Below are 16794 nucleotides of genomic sequence, written 5' to 3'. Positions count from 1 at the left end.
AAGTAAATAAAATAATGATTTCAATTTTTTTATTATTTAAACTATTTTAAAATTTTTTTGTTATTGCTTAAAGTTTTTTATTTTTTATTAGAGTACATTGTCTATGCAAATCAATATAAGAAATTTTGAACTTCTTCCTTATGCCTTCTTGTTTTCGATATAGTTAGCTCCTTTTTGTTATACCCCTCCTCCAGAAATCAGGGAATCTAGCACCACAGGAGCTTTTGTTACATTAGAAATGAACTGACAAATAAGTTGCATCAATTCACGGTATGGAAGGAGTGATGCATAGACTTATTCGTTTAGCACCTGGACTGTTTGATAGGAATCTATGACTTATTCTTTTTGGTTTCAGTCTCTGTAATATCTGAAAACTTCATCGTTTTTTGATATTATTTTGCATGCTTTCTATTTTCGAACGTGGTCTCCCAGTGTAGCTGGACGACTCCCCTTTGGTTTGATTTCCCTTATACTGCCTTTTTGCAGAGCGTTCCTTTTCTTGGATTTGAATAGTGCCTGATATATTATTTATTCAATGCATGAGTCCTAAACTTTATATACGTGCAAATCCTCCCTCTTCCGTGTACAACTCTAAACGGTTTGAATTATCTACAACTTCCATCGAATGAAGAATAGTCTTTGTGAACTTCTGAATGTGGGTAAATGGGTGGCATGGCTCCAATAGTTATTAAACGAAGTGAATCAAGATGATGCAAGCTTTACTAGTTGTTTGGAATGCATGATGGATTTGGTAGATATTGTGGATAATCGATCTTCCTGCCGCAGAGCAGCTTTTCTCGCACGGATTACCTTTTTAATCATCTTGCTACCAAGCACACCGGGGATCATGATTTCATTTCTGTTACCATGTGGTTTGCAAGAGTGTATACTAGACCAGTCACTTCCATGGATTTCTTCCTCCTGTGGTGATTGGCGAACAAGATTACCTTTGGGGCATGGTACTTAGCATTAGATACTTCATTAGAAGATCTTGTAGCTCTGGGAGTTCCACGTCTGCCTCTTGTGGCTGAAATTTGTTGCTCTAGCATTGTTTTCCTCAAATTTGGAGGCACATCAAGTGGAAAATCAGGCATAAATTGAGGAGGACAGGGTCGAGATTTTATAGCAGGAGAGCTTCCACATGAAGGTGTTGAGTTTCTAGAAAGTATTGAGGTTGCCTTACTCACAGAAGAAGAGCTGCCTGGAAGCATAGTACTAATTTGACTAGAGGATGGTAATGAAGGTCAAGTTGGAACACGATCCATGCCTGTGGACATGAACCTCTTAATATTTGTATTCATAGAATTGTTTGACCTGGAAGAGATGTTAATATGTGAACACCAATGGTCATATTTGTCTTTTCCCTCCAATTGTGTGTCTCTTGGTTTCACAAGACTTTTCATGTGTAATGTAATTTGAGCCTTAATAAATGCTGTTCCTGCAATATTTGTATTTGAACTTTTTACATATTAATACAATACTCTGCTCAGTTTGGACGTAGCCACAATTGTGGTGAATCTAGTGTTGTATTTTTCTCTCTTATTTAATTGGTTTATTCATTGGTTGTTTTTTCTTTTTTGTAATACTTGTTGTCAGTAAATATTGTGTAGCGGACAGGTTGATGTCATTGGTAAATATTGTGTAGCCGATGGGTTGATGTCGTTGGTAATTGTTATGTGGTTGACGGGCCCCTTCAGGAAGGTTCTTTGGGATGGTTTATATACGACTTTGGATCATGGTTGTAATCATCATTGTAAGCATTATGTAATCGCTTCGGCATATATGCGAATAATTAAAGGAGTACTGCTGTTATATGTTCTTGTCTATTGTTTGTATACATTAATCTATTTACCCCATACGGTAAACAATACTATCCAAAATTGGTATCAGAGCACAAGTTGTGCAGATTGGAAATCGGTGTTGAATTTCTGGAAAGATGGAGGATGCAAAAGTAGAGAAATTCGCAGGCAAGAACTTCAGCCTGTGGAAAGTGCATATGTGTTCTTTGCTGGTTAAGCAAGACTCGTCAGTTGCAATTGAAGGAAAAACTAAGAAACCAGCTGCAATGACAGATGAAGGTTGAGAAAAGACTGATGAGAAGGCATCAATTTTTCTTTCGCTATCTCAAAACGTCTTGTTCAATGTATTGAACGAAAAGACAACAAAGGAGGTTGAGATAAACTTCAAAGCATGTATCAGATGACATCGACTACGAATAAAATCTTCTTAATGAAGAAGCTCGACAAGCTGAAAATGAAGGAAGGGATTGCGATGTCAAATCATATAAATGATTTGAACACCTTATTATGTCAAGCAACCTCGGTTGGTATGACTCAAGATGACGAATCTAAAGCTATCATCTTCTTGTACTCCTTACTAGACAATTGGGATGCCATAGTTACAGTAGTTAGCTCTTCAAATTTCGCAAAGAGCAAGCTGGTCTATGGTGAAGTTATGGCCACTTTACTTAGTGAAGATCAAAGTCAAAGTCAAGAGGTAAGAATGGAGAGTGTTGCTTTTGTGGTAAGCCTAGCCACTCAAAGTGAAATTGTCAGGCTTACAAGAAGGCACAAGAGAAGGTGAGAAATATTCAAGCAAATACAGCCTATGAGAAGGATGAAAGTATTTTAATTCTTTCAACAAGTGACACCAAATCAGATTCTTGGGTGATAGATTTCGGAGCCTCTTTTCATGCCACTTCTTGTATGGATTGTTTTACAAATTATCATGAAGGACAATTTGGAGAAGTATTCCTTGGAGACAATAAGTCTTGTGAGATAGTTGGTAAAGGTGATTTTATGGTCAAGCTTGTAGGAGGAAACCAATGGTTGTTAAAGGATGTTTGTCATGTTCCCAAATTGAGGAGAAATCTGATTTCTGTTTGTCAGCTTTTTGCACAAGGATATCATCCATTCTTTCATCCGGATTCTTGGAAAGTCACCAAAGGTTCCATGATTATTGCCAAGGACAATAAAGTCGGTAGTTTATCTCTTTGAAAAACCTACTGAAGTAGGTGCTGCTATGACAGTTGTGGGCAGCGATGTGACACTTTGGCATAAAAGATTAGGCCACATGAGTAAGAAAGGGCTTGAGATAATGCTCAAAAGGGATCAATTACCAAGTCTCCAATCAGCAAACTTGGAGTTTTGTGAACATTGTCTTTACGGCAAGCAAAAGTGGGCCAGCTTCTTGAAATATGAGCATGACATAAGGCAAAACCATTGGAACTTGTGCACTTAGATGTCTTTGGTCCTATTCAGGTAAGTTCCTTAGGAGGTGCAAAATATTTTGTTACTTTTCTTGACAAGTGTACTAGGAAAGTTTGGATATATATGATGGCCAATAAATTTGAAGTTTTCTAAATTCAAAGTTTTCAAAGATCTTGTTGAAAACCAAAGAGGATATAAGATTAAATGCTTAAAAAACAGATAATGGAGGAGAGTTTTGTTTGCTGGTGTTTGATAATTATTGTGTAGATAATGGTATTCGAAGGGTAAAAGTTGTCCCCTACACCTTTCAAGAAAATGGAGCAGCGGAAAGGCTTAATAGGACCATACCTAGAAAGCTCAGTGTATGCTTTCAAATGCAGGTTTGGGAAAAGAGTTTTGGGTTGAAGCATGTAATACAACCATGTATCTAATCAATCGAAGTTCTTCTTCAAGGTTGAATTTTGGGATTCCGGAAGAAGAATGACAAGGAAGAAGAGTTTCATACTCACATCTTCGGGTCTTTGGCTGTGAAGCCTATGGACATGTGCCCAATGAAAAGAGAAATAAGATGGATTTTAAATCACAAAAGGGAATTTTCATTGGTTATGGAGATGACCAATTTGGGTTCAGACTTTGGGATCCATTGGCAAACAAGGTTATTCGAAGTAGAGATATTATTTTCAATGAGAAAACATTTCCAGCTTTGCACACCCAAGAACTATCAGAGAAAGAATATGTGCCAATCTCTGTTCAAAGTAATATTGAAACTAATATATAGGTAGTTCCCAACTCAACTTCATGTAGTCCTACTTCTGTTTTGTTCCCTATAAGTAATTCTTCAACAGAGATAGAATACAATGAACAAAGTACGCAATCTAAAGAAGCATCCACACAACGTTTAATGGTGGAGCAGGGGATTGAAAATATGGACGCTTTTCATCCCACACAAAATATAGAGGTATCAAATGATCTCTCCAAATACCAGTGACACGTCCCTACTAAAACCACAGGAAGTTATGAACTTTGAGCTTGCGAACAGAATTCCTATTGGCAAACAAAGTCAATTGCTCCAACCTTTAGACAGTCAGCTTAGAAATGACAAGCAAACACTTTTTCATCACCATGATCCATTGCAAGCCATTCACAATAACATTCCAACGTCTCATATGATTGGTGATAAAACATTCATCGATGGTAGAAATCAACAGTCCTCCGGGCAGCCGTGCATAGTCGGCAATGAATGCATCGGATATGATTCATGGGCATTTTGAAACCCAAGCTGAAGCTTCATTTTCGGTGCACGATGCTCAACATGCCAACCATTCATGTGAATTGTAGGGACACTTAGCTCTGGATTTACCTCCTACGTTGGCACAAGATGAATGCCAAATTGGACCACGTCATCCTAGTTTGGGACCTGCAGATCCTTCCAACATCGAACAACCACATCCAAACTATGATTGGGCATTGCAAGTAGTTGAAGGTCTTGGCCTGATATAGAATAAAGGTCAACAATGTGCTCAACGGGCAATGCCAACACACACGCGGCAATGGGTTCATTGAATTCACATACACCCAAAGACAGGGATGATAGCCTACTTCGTGCCACTGCTCCCACATTGAATTCAGGGGAGGCTCTAAGACATGGTGCATAAACAACCATTGTTCACATAGGCATTGAACAACAGAGAAGCACACAAACTGATAAAGATTTGGATGCGCACACATTTAGTACTATGAAGCTTGAAACTATTGGTATGCCCACAATTAATCAAGTGCATAATAAAACAGAGAAACGGAGGCTCACTACTTCAACTCACAAGCATGACAAGAGCATTCAACATTCGAATGGAAGAATCATAGTCTCTGGTTCTCCATTTGAATTAGTTCAAGATTACAAAGAAAGTGCAAAACCCCAATTAAGGAGATCTACTAGAGAAAGACGAATGTAAGCCAAGTTCTCTAATTATGAGTTATTGTTTGCTGAAGAAGCAAAACCTTCAATATTGTTTTCAAAATTCTTAAAACCATGCACATATAAAGCTTCTCTTAAGAATTCAAACTGTGACAAATGGGAAGCTACAATGCATGAGGAGATGGATTCTCTAATCAAGAATCGAACTTGCGATTTGATCACTCTTCCACCAAATCGAAGACCACTCAAAAACAAGTGGGTATACTGTTTGAAAGAAGAAGAGGAAGGCAAAAAACACTTAAAGGCTCGGTTAGTGGTAAAGGGGTTTGATCAAGAAAAGTGGATAGTGGTAAAGGGGTTTGATCAAGAAAAGGGGATAGACTTCAATGAGGCCTTCTCACCTGTTGTTAAAATGACAACCATCTGAACTATTTGGGACTAATAGCTGCATGGGATCTTGAATTGGAGTAGTTTGATTTCAAGACTGCATTCTTACATGGCGATGTAGAAGAGGAATTGTATATGGAGCAGCCTCAAGGATTCATCAAGAAAGGGCAAGGGCATCTCTATTGCAAACTAAATCACAGCTTGTATGGGCTCAAGCAAGCCCCAAGACAATGGTATATAAAATTTAATCGCTTCATGGCTGAACACAATTTCACAAGATGCAAATCAGATCTATGTGTCTACTTCAAGAAACTTCCTAATGGTGAGTTCGTCATTCTCCTCCTTTATGTTGACGACATGTTAGTAGCTGACACAAGTAAGAAAATAGTTTATGAATTAAAGGAGAAATTGGCAAGAATGTTTGACATGAAAGACTTAGGGGCAGCCAAGAAGATTCTTGGCATGGCAATCACAAGAGATAGGAAAAAGAAGGAAATCACTTTGTCTCAAAAGCAATATATTGACAAAGTTGTTGAAAGGTTTGGCATGGCTAATGCAAAAGCTACTCCTATTCCACTTGCTGGTCATTTTCGGTAAAGTTCCGAATTGTGTCCAAAAACACAAGAAGAATAGATATTCATGGAAAAAATTCCTTATAAATCTATAGTTGGCATTATGTATGCCATGGTTTCTACTCGCCCCGACATTGCTCATGTAGTGGGAGTTGTGAGCAGGCTCATGAGAAATCTCGAAAAAGCTCATTGGAAAGCCATCAAATGGATATTAAGATATCTAAAAGGCTCTTTAGATTATGTGTTATGTTTTGGAGGTAATAAGATTCAGCTGCAAGGTTACACTAATTCAGATCTTGCGAGAGACTTGGATAAACAAAGGTCTACCACTGGTTATACCTTCATGTTTTTTGGAGCTACTATCAGTTGGGCTTCAAGGTTGCAACATTGCATTGTTCTTTCTTCAACTGAGGCCAAATATTTGGCTCTTTTCGAAGGTGCAAGGGAAATGATTTGGTTTCAGCGATTGCTTGGTGATTTGAAAGTACAGCAAAGTGAATATAATTTCTTTTGTGATAGCCGCAACGCTATTTTCATGGCTCCTAATCATTCATCACAGCATTGCTCTAAGCACATTGATGCACATGCTCACTTTGTTCATCATGCAGTTGAAGTAGGCAGTTGAAAGTTTTAAAGATTGACACCAAGATCAATCCAGTAGATATTTTCACGAAGGTTGTAGCCAAAGAGAAGTTTGAATGTGCTAGGACTTCTCTTGGGCTTGTGAAGAAAAGGTAAAACTGAATTTAAGCAGGGTATTGGATGATCAGTTGCAGCATTGGTTGTCCTTTAGGTGGGAGTTTGTTAATATGTGAAGGCCAATGGTCATATTTGTCTTTTCCCTCCAGTTGTGTGTCTCTTGGTTTCACAAGACTTTTCATGTGCAATGTAATTGGAGCCTTTATATATGCCGCTCCTGCATCATTTGTATTCACACATTCTACATATTAATACAATACTCTGCTCTGTCTGCACATAGCCACAATTGTGGTGAACCAGGATAAATCTGGTGTTGTATATTCCTCTCTTGTTTAATAAGTTTATCTCTGCTGTTTTTTCTTTTTCGCAGTACTATCCTTCCAAGAGATACTAGTATGTCATGAAATCAAATTAGTCCTTGCAGCCATTGATGTTGCTGAATATATAATAAGGCGACTCCTTAATCATTTCATACTGCTTACTGTATTGTTGTGAGTGAATAGCATTTAGACTTGTTATTTTACTATTAATTTCATTAGTGTGCAGTCCCTCCATATGTGTTCACACACTAATAGTAACTATTCATTTTAAGCAAAGAATGTTTTTTCTTTCTTTCAATTCTTTTCATCTTGATGTATTATATAATTACTGAGATTTGCTTCTTTCATTATATTAACCAGTCTATGCCTTCAATCATTTTCATATAGTATTGGATTCTAAACAGGTCAATTCCTATCTTCCTTCTTCAATATTAATGACAATATTTTATCAAGTCTCCAATATTATTTCACAAATGGAGACCCTAAATTTTGCAAAAAATTGGGCTCCATTAGAACCTACCTCACACAAGCTCCAAATCAGAAATGTACATCCTTCACCTTCCCAAAGTCCCTTCAAACTCTCTGAAACACAAGAATCCAAATTCCAAAAATCCAGAAAGTGAAATGAATGACTGAACTACTTAAAAGACTATGGGTTTGACTATAAATAAGAGTGCAACGTGACCCCTTACCAACCAAAAATATGAAGCCACATACAGTTAAAAACTCTCAAAACTCAAAATACAACATGCAGAATAATAATTGTTTCTACAAACCCATATGCATCTTAAGCAAGTAGTGTAGTAACACTCCTTAAGATATATTGAATTCAAGTGGTTGACATGTGAAAGCTTTTGCAATTCACCTCAGTGAACCCCAGATGAAACATTGTACCTTCCACCTTTAAGGTCAATATGGTACTTGCCACAATCCCAAGGGTATATATAATGACTCATTGTTACCTGGGGACGCATCACTGGTATATTTTCAGCCGTCCCCATCCCAGAAACATCTCGAAGACTTGGGGACAGTTAGCGGACTTTGACTTTGACTTCTAGAACAAATTAGACTTTGATTCTCTAAGTAACACAAATTTGGCGTATGAATTCTGCTGATTCTTATATTTTAAGGTTCTATTATGTATAAGTACATACTTTATCCATGTTTTCATATAAATATTTTATATTTCTCTATATATTTTAATTTTCCCTATTGTTATATAGCCACCCCCATTTGCTGTCCCCCCCTCCTCCATCCCCAAAATTGGCAAAATCTTTTGCCATCCCAGAAACCCTTCCCACTGTCCCCTATTGTCCCTGTCTCGGAAACTTGGGGGAACATGGTATAACTTCCTTTTGTGAAATATGATTTATTAATAAATATTAAGAAAAAACAAAAATAAATAAATAATAATAAAATAAGATATAATTACAAGTTAAATAAGTTGATGAAACTGAAGGTTAAGAGATACATAACGAAGAATTGTGACTCAACATAAGATAGAAAAGGGAGAGTTCATTTAAAAGGGGATATGGAAGAAGGAAGAAAGTGGGAAGCATTTGAAGGATTAATAAACTTATCAATGTTCAATGAAAGAACAATGTCCAATATGGAGATATTCTATTGTTTAATTTCCCAAGTTGTTACATTCTATTGTTCAATTTCCTGTGTAAGCTGCTTCTTTTTTGGAAGTTCCAATTCTCCAGATGGTCATTTATCTGTTCATATTACTTAGTGAGGAGTTAAAACATCTTCCTTGCTATGTATTTTGACCAACTCAGTGATATATTTGAGAATAATCTTACTCTAGTGCGACTTCTATCTTTCTGTGTGTGAGCTGCTGTTGAGATCGGAATACATCCTATGAGTTGTGAAACTTAATTTTTTCCTGCAAGGCCTTTTTCCGACCATGTAACTTTGTTCATGGACTTGTTGGCAGTGTATCTCTTTGGTTTGGTGAAGAAGAGAGTAATGAGATTGTCAGCTGACTGGATTGTCGTTGGTGTTTTTGTAGCCGACGGAGTGATTGTCGTTAGTGTTTCTGTAGTCGACGGAGTGATTGTCGTCAGTGTTTTTGTAGCCTATGGGGTGATTGTTGTTGGTGTTTCTGTATTCTGTAGCCGACGGGTAAATAGTTTGTAGTGGACATAATGTTTGTGGCCGACGGACTCCTTCGGGAAGGTTCGGCAGATAGTATTTATATCTCGTCTAGGATCATTGTATCTCATCTTCTATCATGGATCTTATCTTATCAAGCATAATGTAATGTTCTGGCATATGCGAATAATCTAAGTAGTTCTATTGTGCGTGTTCATTGTCTGTGTGCATTTCTTAATTAACCTATGCAGTAAACATTTGACGCCGTTGCCCTATGAACCTGGAAGGTGGGAGGAATGAAGATTAATGCCAAATCAGTTTAACAAGAATCGAAATAAGGCCAAGGGAAAAGATGGAATTCGTACTGCACAAAAAAATTTAACTCTAGCACAGCAAGCCGAACACCGAAGGAGATTCTAGAAGATTGCCAACGGAAACTAGAGCACGGAGGAATTATTGGAGGAAACTCGGCAGCGGGTGGAATTGGTGGAAGAAGCATGGGAGGAGTTTTTGAATTTGTGTTCGCCGAGGGAAGAGAATCTAGACGGAAGAGTATTGACTCGCACGACTCGGAGTGCCGACGGAGCAAGAGCGTGGAGTGAACTCTTCGTCCGAGATACACTTCTGTAGGGGACAACTTCAAAAGATCCTTCTTCACCAAGGTTCACAGCTGTTGAGTCTGATGGTGTGGGAGAATAGTCTGCCGGTGTGGGAGACCAGTCCGCCGGACTTGGCCGACCAACAGGCAGCATGGGTAGCGGAGCGGGCAGCACTAGTGAGGGATATGGCAGCAGTTGTGCTAGATAAGGATGCGGCTATCCGAGATGTGGAAGTGGTTGTACGGGATAAGGATGCGGTTGAGCACGAGTTGGAGTTAGCTAGGAGATAGGCTATGGATGCTGCGCTTCTTCTAAAGGAGGCTGTCGAGGTTAATTCACAGATTCAGACAGATCTGCACATTAGGACAGAGTAGGTGTATGAGTTGCGTCGCTAGCAGCACTCTTTTGGGACGCCTCCTCCTTCTCTCTAGTATTTCTTTTGTTGTCTGTAAGTTGTCTCCTAAATTTGTTAGTCGTTAGGAGACGACTTTTCTTTTTTGGGGGGGGATGGTGTCAGCCGACTGGATTGTCGTCAGTGTTTCTGTAGTCGACAGAGTGATTGTCGTCAGTGTTTCTATAGTCGACAGAGTGAATGTTGTCGGTGTTTTTGTAGCCGACGGGGTGATTGTTGTTAGTGTTTCTGTATTCTGTAGCCGACGGGTAAATAGTTTGTAGTGGACATAATGTTTGTGGCTGACGGACTCCTTTGGGAAGGTTTGGCGGATATTATTTATATCCCATCTGGGATCATTGTATCTCATCTTCTATCATGGATCTTATCTTATCAAGCATAATGTAATGTTCTGGCATATGCGAATAATCTAAGGAGTTCTGTTGTTCGTGTTCATTGTTTGTGTGCATTTCTTAATTAACCTATGCGGTAAACAGAGATGGCTGTTTAATAATACTTTCTGTCCAACAATGTGCCTATTGTAGATGGTGATTTGTCTCTTCTCTGGCATTTCATATTCCTTGGTCATTTAATTCTATTTTTATTTTTGGATGCTTGATCATAGCTTGGGTGCTGTTCGGTTTGCAAAGCATGGGCTTTTGTTTCAGATGTTGTTTCTGTGGGATGTACGAGGAAGCTTGAATGTCTGATTATTATTGGCAAGGAAGAGCTGTGCTGTGATTTATCATTTCCATCCTTTTCTATCATGTGGAGGTGGTTAGTGGGAGAATATGGTTCAGTCTGTGACTCTGTGGCATAGGACACACTTATCCTCACCTCTAGTCACACTTAAATGAATGCAAGAGATTGCAAAGTCTGCAAACACTATGATCTCTCAAACCATTCACATATCAGAAACTATATGTACAAGCTAAGTCACAAGGTTCGAGTTCGAGTTCAAGTTCGACGACTATGAAATTCGGATGAAGTTCGACAAGTCAAAAAAATCTCAAAAAATTCGAAATTAAATTCACCTAATGTAATCTAAAAAAATAAAAAAAATGCTTTTATTATTATATATTTTAATAATTGACAAAATAATATAAAAATATAAGTATTGACATGTTTAGTTATAAATATATGATATTTATGATTATATAATATAGAAAATATTAACATGTTTTAATATTTAATAAATAATATAAAATTACTAACAATAATATCTTAATAAGATTAAAAAAAATTCAATAATAAAAAATTATAACTATTAACTAAATTCAAAATTAAATAATCTCCAAACATTAAACGTACTATAGTAAAAATTTAAAACTATTACCCCAAACCTATAATTAAATAATCTCTTAACGTTAAAAAATAATATTCGTGCCCAAATTGCGAATGAAGAGGAATGGATGTGAATGCGAATGCGAAGGTCCACCATTGCCGATGGAGGAACGAAATAAGACAAGTTTCACAAAGGAACGACTTTGCAGGGCGTTGAAAAGCCTTGATTCTCCATCTTGTTCATTGCAGGGCAGACGAAAAGCTGAGGTTTGTATCCCACGACCTGTACAAACAATTTGTATCCCACGACTTGCGACCTGCACAAACGATTTCTATCCCATGACCTATGATCTACGGTAGAAACGATGACCTGCAAGCTACGGTAGAAATAATGACCTGCAACCAAGACGAATTTGAGCCGAATTTATGCGAATTTTTAATTTATTTTTTAGGTTCGCCGAATTTCGAACTTGGAGCCAAAAATTCGGCGAACCTTGTGACATAGTGTACAAGTATTGAAGCATAATTGCCAAAGAGATTGCAAATATTTGGGCCATATTCCATTGGAGATGTAGGGCCGTTATTTTGATAGGGGATGGGTTTAATGGGTCATTTTAAACAAATAGACTTCCTTAAGTGATTTGGACGTAATATTACAAATTATGTGCATAAATGATTACTGAACATATTTGAATAAGAGGTTATACCAATACATACATGAATCTTTTTATAGATTCTCTCTTGCACATTGCCATGGAATACAATTTGAATTCCTTGTTTTCTTAACGACATCTAAAATCTCTTTATCTAACTCTTTAAAATACCCAATTACCCAATATTTTGTATCCATCCATCCATTGTTTGTTGGAATGTATCTAGTAATATTGATATTGTTTTAACGACATGAATAATGCATGGTAGATATCATCTCAATTTGACTTGTAAAATTAAGCTTTCTTTTCCTTGCCTGTCGAAGGAAGATCTTTAATTCTTTTTTTTTGTGTGGGCATACACAATGTATTTTGGACACCATTTTCTTTACTATTATGTTGTCTAATGGTTGAACATTTATCCTTTTTTATGACAGAAAAAATGTCTAGACCCAACTCTTCAAATAGATTAGCTTGTGTATTGCATTTTATGGTTTGCAACCATCTATCCAAAATTTCTTCTAGTTCTAAATTTATCCATGTTGCTGATACAGTTTAATCCTATAAGACAACAAATAACTGTAGATGCAATTGAACGGATTTTCTAGTTATGTGCTACTTAATTAAGGACCTGCTTACAAATCAAGACCAATTTGATTGTTGTCATAGAACAAGCAATGTTTACTGCGGTGTAATATGAAGTTTTGCTTGGAAAATGTTAGTAATCAAATATAATTTTAACAGAAAATAAATTACAGGAATGCTATACTCAGACAAAATCCAATAATTTTCTTCCTTGAGGTTAGAATATGCATAGAATCGAGAGTTCCTTTCTTTATTTGTAGAATCCAGAGCTCCTTTCTGTATTTGAATTCATGTTTCTAAGCTGTTTGTAATTGTAATGCAATGGTCAGCAGCTTATAAAATCTTAACGTGTTATGTTTTATAGGGAATATGTTCTCATATTGGTTTCAAGCTGTCTGCAAATGTATAATGGTCAGAAGCTTATAAAATCTTATTGTGTTATGTTTATAGGGAATATGTTCTCATGTTGATTTAGCATGTTTTGAAGATGGCATTGCAATAATATCATTGGAGTCAGTATGTGTGATGGAGTTTACTCATGAGAATGACAAAGCATTGCAATTGAAGAAGGTTCCAGTCCTATTGAATGCAGGAGATCTCCTCTTCCTATTTGGGGAAGCTCGCTATAATTGGTTGCATGAGATCAATCGCAAGCAAGGGCATCAAATTTGGAATGGTAAAGAAATCATTCAAACTAAGAGAACTTCTATAACCCTTAGGCGCCTTTGTCTTTCTCATTTTCAATAATGAAGGAGGCTCTTCTTTACATTCTTTGAAATTTTATACCTTATCCATACATGTACAAAGCAATATCTTTTGATAAAGATAGCTTATTTGATTAACTTACGTTTATTTAGTTTTGCGGTCAATAAAAGTATCCATTTAAGCGATACCTATGTGTTGTTTGTCTTTTTATGATTAGGCAAGCCATACTGTCAATGTAAGGGACAAAAAGACCTTTAGCTCTTTGAATGGAGAAGGCATGCATTATTGGTCCCTGCCTTACATATAAGGCAGGGAACTAATGTTCCCATTTGCCCCCCCAATTAATTTATGTCAAACAAGTGAGTCACATATTGCAGTCTTTGAGAGGTTGATTAAAAAATCAATTATTAAATACTAATTCTAATTTTCTCATTGGTCGGAAGCAGTTTCCTGGGGTTTATAGTGATTTAATGTTCCCATTTGCTCCCCCAATTAATTTATGTCAAACAAGTGAGTCACATATTGCAGAGCCTTTGAAAGGTTGATTAAAAAATCAATTATTAAATACTAATTCTAATTTTCTCATTGGTCGGAAGCAGTTTCCTGGGGTTTATAGTGATTTATTGGAAGGAAAAAATCTGAAAAATATAAGTCGTTGCTCTGTCAAAGTTTCTAGAGTTTTCTTTGCCACCGTTCCCACTCACCCTCCTGAACCAACCAAAAAATCAATAGACATTTGGAGTGGTTGTGTTTGATTTTGCAGTGGAGTTCGGAGAAAGGTGAGCAGTAATCATACGTGGCACCGAAACATATTCAATGCCCCGCTCTCTTGTGTTCCCTTTTCCAGCTATAGCTTATCCATAATTCAATGAAAAAAAATATAGAAGACGATAGATCAACAAATTATAATTTCTACTTGATTAAGAAAAATACAATGGAGAAAGATATATGTTCCATAGTCTACAATAAAAAAATATTCTAAAATTACTTTAATCTTTTATTCTCCCGTTTAAAATTTGCCACTTTCTTCAGTGCAATTCTTTCCATCTCTCCTTTGTTTTCTGGCAATTATATCTCATAGCGAGAGCATCCGCTGTCGGATTCCTCTATTTTTCTGTGGGGAAAAAAAATATTAATCCCTGTGAGGGCCCTAGTCCATGGCATAGAAATTAGGTTGGCATTTTCTAGACTAAAGTTTGATGGATGCAGTCTTGTAATCCTCAAGTCTCAATGATCTGAAGTTGTTTCTCCTTCATAAAAGCATTGTAGCAATGATTTGTTTTTGCCCATTGCAATTTAAATCTTCCAGTTTGAATTTGCCAAAACTGAGTTTGCCCCGGCAAACTATTTCTGCTTAAAGAAAAATCTTCGAAATCAAATGATCTCTTCCTTTCGAAGACAGATTAGATTTTTACTTGCCTAAAAAATAAAATTAGATTTTGTCACAACAAACAATCTCTTCATTAATTTTTCCACTCAAAGTGATCTCTACTTTCCAAAAAAAAATTAGACTTTGCTTCTACAAATGATCTCCTTGAAAAGAATTCTACAAAAACCAACTGATTTTGCTGCTGCAAATGATCTCTTCCTTGGTTTTGCTGCTGAACTCTACTCTTCAAAAACAAGTTTGACTTCCCTATTGCAAATGATCTCTGCCTTTAAAAACAATTTTTGCAAAATGAAACTAAATTTGCAATTGCAAACGAGATCTTTCAACTACATTGCAGTCATAGCTTCCTTCACAATTCACTCATCCGTTTGCGTTTCCTTGGACGCTTCATTGACTTTTGATTAAGAAGAAAATAAAAAATAACTTTGAAGACATAGTCACTGGAGATTTTTTGGGCACTTTCTAATATCTTGATTGCTTCTTTCTATTCTAGAAAGTCCTCATTTATGTCATGTTTGGATGTTTTATATAGCTCACCTTTTCTTTTTCAAAGGGACAATCACATAGCTACAGCTAGTATGTACATTTTCTTGAAAGTTAAGCATTATTATTTAAATAAAACAATAAAAAATAATAATAAGATCATGAGATCTTCCTAAACAACACAAAAGATATATATTTTAAAAAAAAACTTTCCATATACATTAAGATAAAAATTAATATTGCATTAAGATTATGTTTATTAAGATAAGTCTATTAGCCTCTATCATAACAAATTCTAATGTTTTTATTTGTAAAATTCTTTTTCCAACACAATATATAATAAATAGAATATTTAATAAAAATTTATGAAAAAGATTCTAAAATTTGTTTTGATTAAGTAAAAACTGGTTTTGAAAGGTCCCGAAACCTTGTACAACAAATGTAAAGATATAACAATATAAAGCTCAAATACAACAGTGTGAAACACCAATCAAAGATAGGGAGCAACTGACAAACTCCCACTACACCAGACAACCACAAGAAGGGAACTTAAGATTTAGAACCTCCCTTGCGAGATCGCAAATTCTTATCCAGGGGAGCGATGGGGAACCTAGATTTCTTTCCTTTTACCACTGTCAATCCATCCTCAAGCTTAGCTACATTATTATGCCAATCCCCAGAAGAAACAAAGGAAACCATATGGCAGACAAGAGAAGAAGAAACATCCAATAAAACACTCTCCCTATGAGAGGCCAAAATGGGCGGACCCAGATCCAAAACAGTCTGAGCATCAGGTCCAGAGACAATAGCAGGTCCAGAAACAGCAGCCAAAGGTTCAACAATCAGGATATCAGGCTCAACAGATTGGGAAGCAAGAGCCTCCTCCAAAAAAGGCTAAACCAAAGCATCAGGAGAAGTGTCCCCTACACCATCAGAAGCAAGAGACTTCGAATCAGCTTGCTCCTAGTTAGATGAAGATTTTGTAATTGTGTAATGCTTATTAGAGACACCCGCCCACTAGGAAGGCTTACACTTTGATCTAGCCTTGTCAGAAGAACAACGAGCCGCCACATGGTCAATCGTGACATTTCCTACATCAGAAGGGAAGACCTTCATAATCCAGAGTTTGAGTCCAGGTACCCCGCAGAGAACCTAGACAAATATGCTCAAGGAGACCCGTAGAGACATCCATCTCAACCAAGATGCGAGCAAACGTTGAATGAAGAACATCAGAAGTTGTTGTATCTACAATCTGAAAGTCCCCAAGAGCCACCCCAATAGTCTCCAAAATTGAGTCCAACCAGAGATGCATGGGGAGATTTAGAAGCCTAACCCAAACAGGGATGTTCAAGAAAGATTCTGTAAGCGAATCAAAATCCTTATGACAAGGTTTGGCCATTAGGGGGAAACAATCCTCCCAAGAGAAGCTGTAATCACACAAGATAATCCTTCTATCTTTAGCATTATCAAACTTGACAATAAAAAAACCTTTAGCAATAGGGAAAATC

General features: G+C 36.8%; 1 protein-coding gene across 2 annotated transcripts in view; it reads left to right on the top strand.

The window, feature by feature from the left end:
• The window catches only part of LOC149535010 (2-oxoglutarate (2OG) and Fe(II)-dependent oxygenase superfamily protein), a 152608-nt gene extending 138763 nt beyond the window's left edge, over positions 1-13845 (top strand). For both annotated transcript variants that reach the window (XM_089803506.1, XM_089803505.1), the window contains exon 4: positions 13159-13845. In XM_089803506.1, coding sequence (XP_089659632.1) covers positions 13159-13455 — 297 coding nt within the window. In that variant the 3' untranslated portion in view covers positions 13456-13845. The remainder of the gene's footprint in view (positions 1-13158) is intronic.
• Positions 13846-16794: the final 2949 nt, after the last annotated feature.

Source organism: Cupressus sempervirens, chromosome 10, assembly GCF_028749045.1.
Source record: "Cupressus sempervirens isolate cs-2001-9-10 chromosome 10, ASM2874904v1, whole genome shotgun sequence".
NCBI lineage: Eukaryota > Viridiplantae > Streptophyta > Pinopsida > Cupressales > Cupressaceae > Cupressus > Cupressus sempervirens.
The sequence above is the reverse complement of the archived record's forward strand: the minus strand, read 5'-3'. Positions and strand labels throughout refer to the sequence as shown.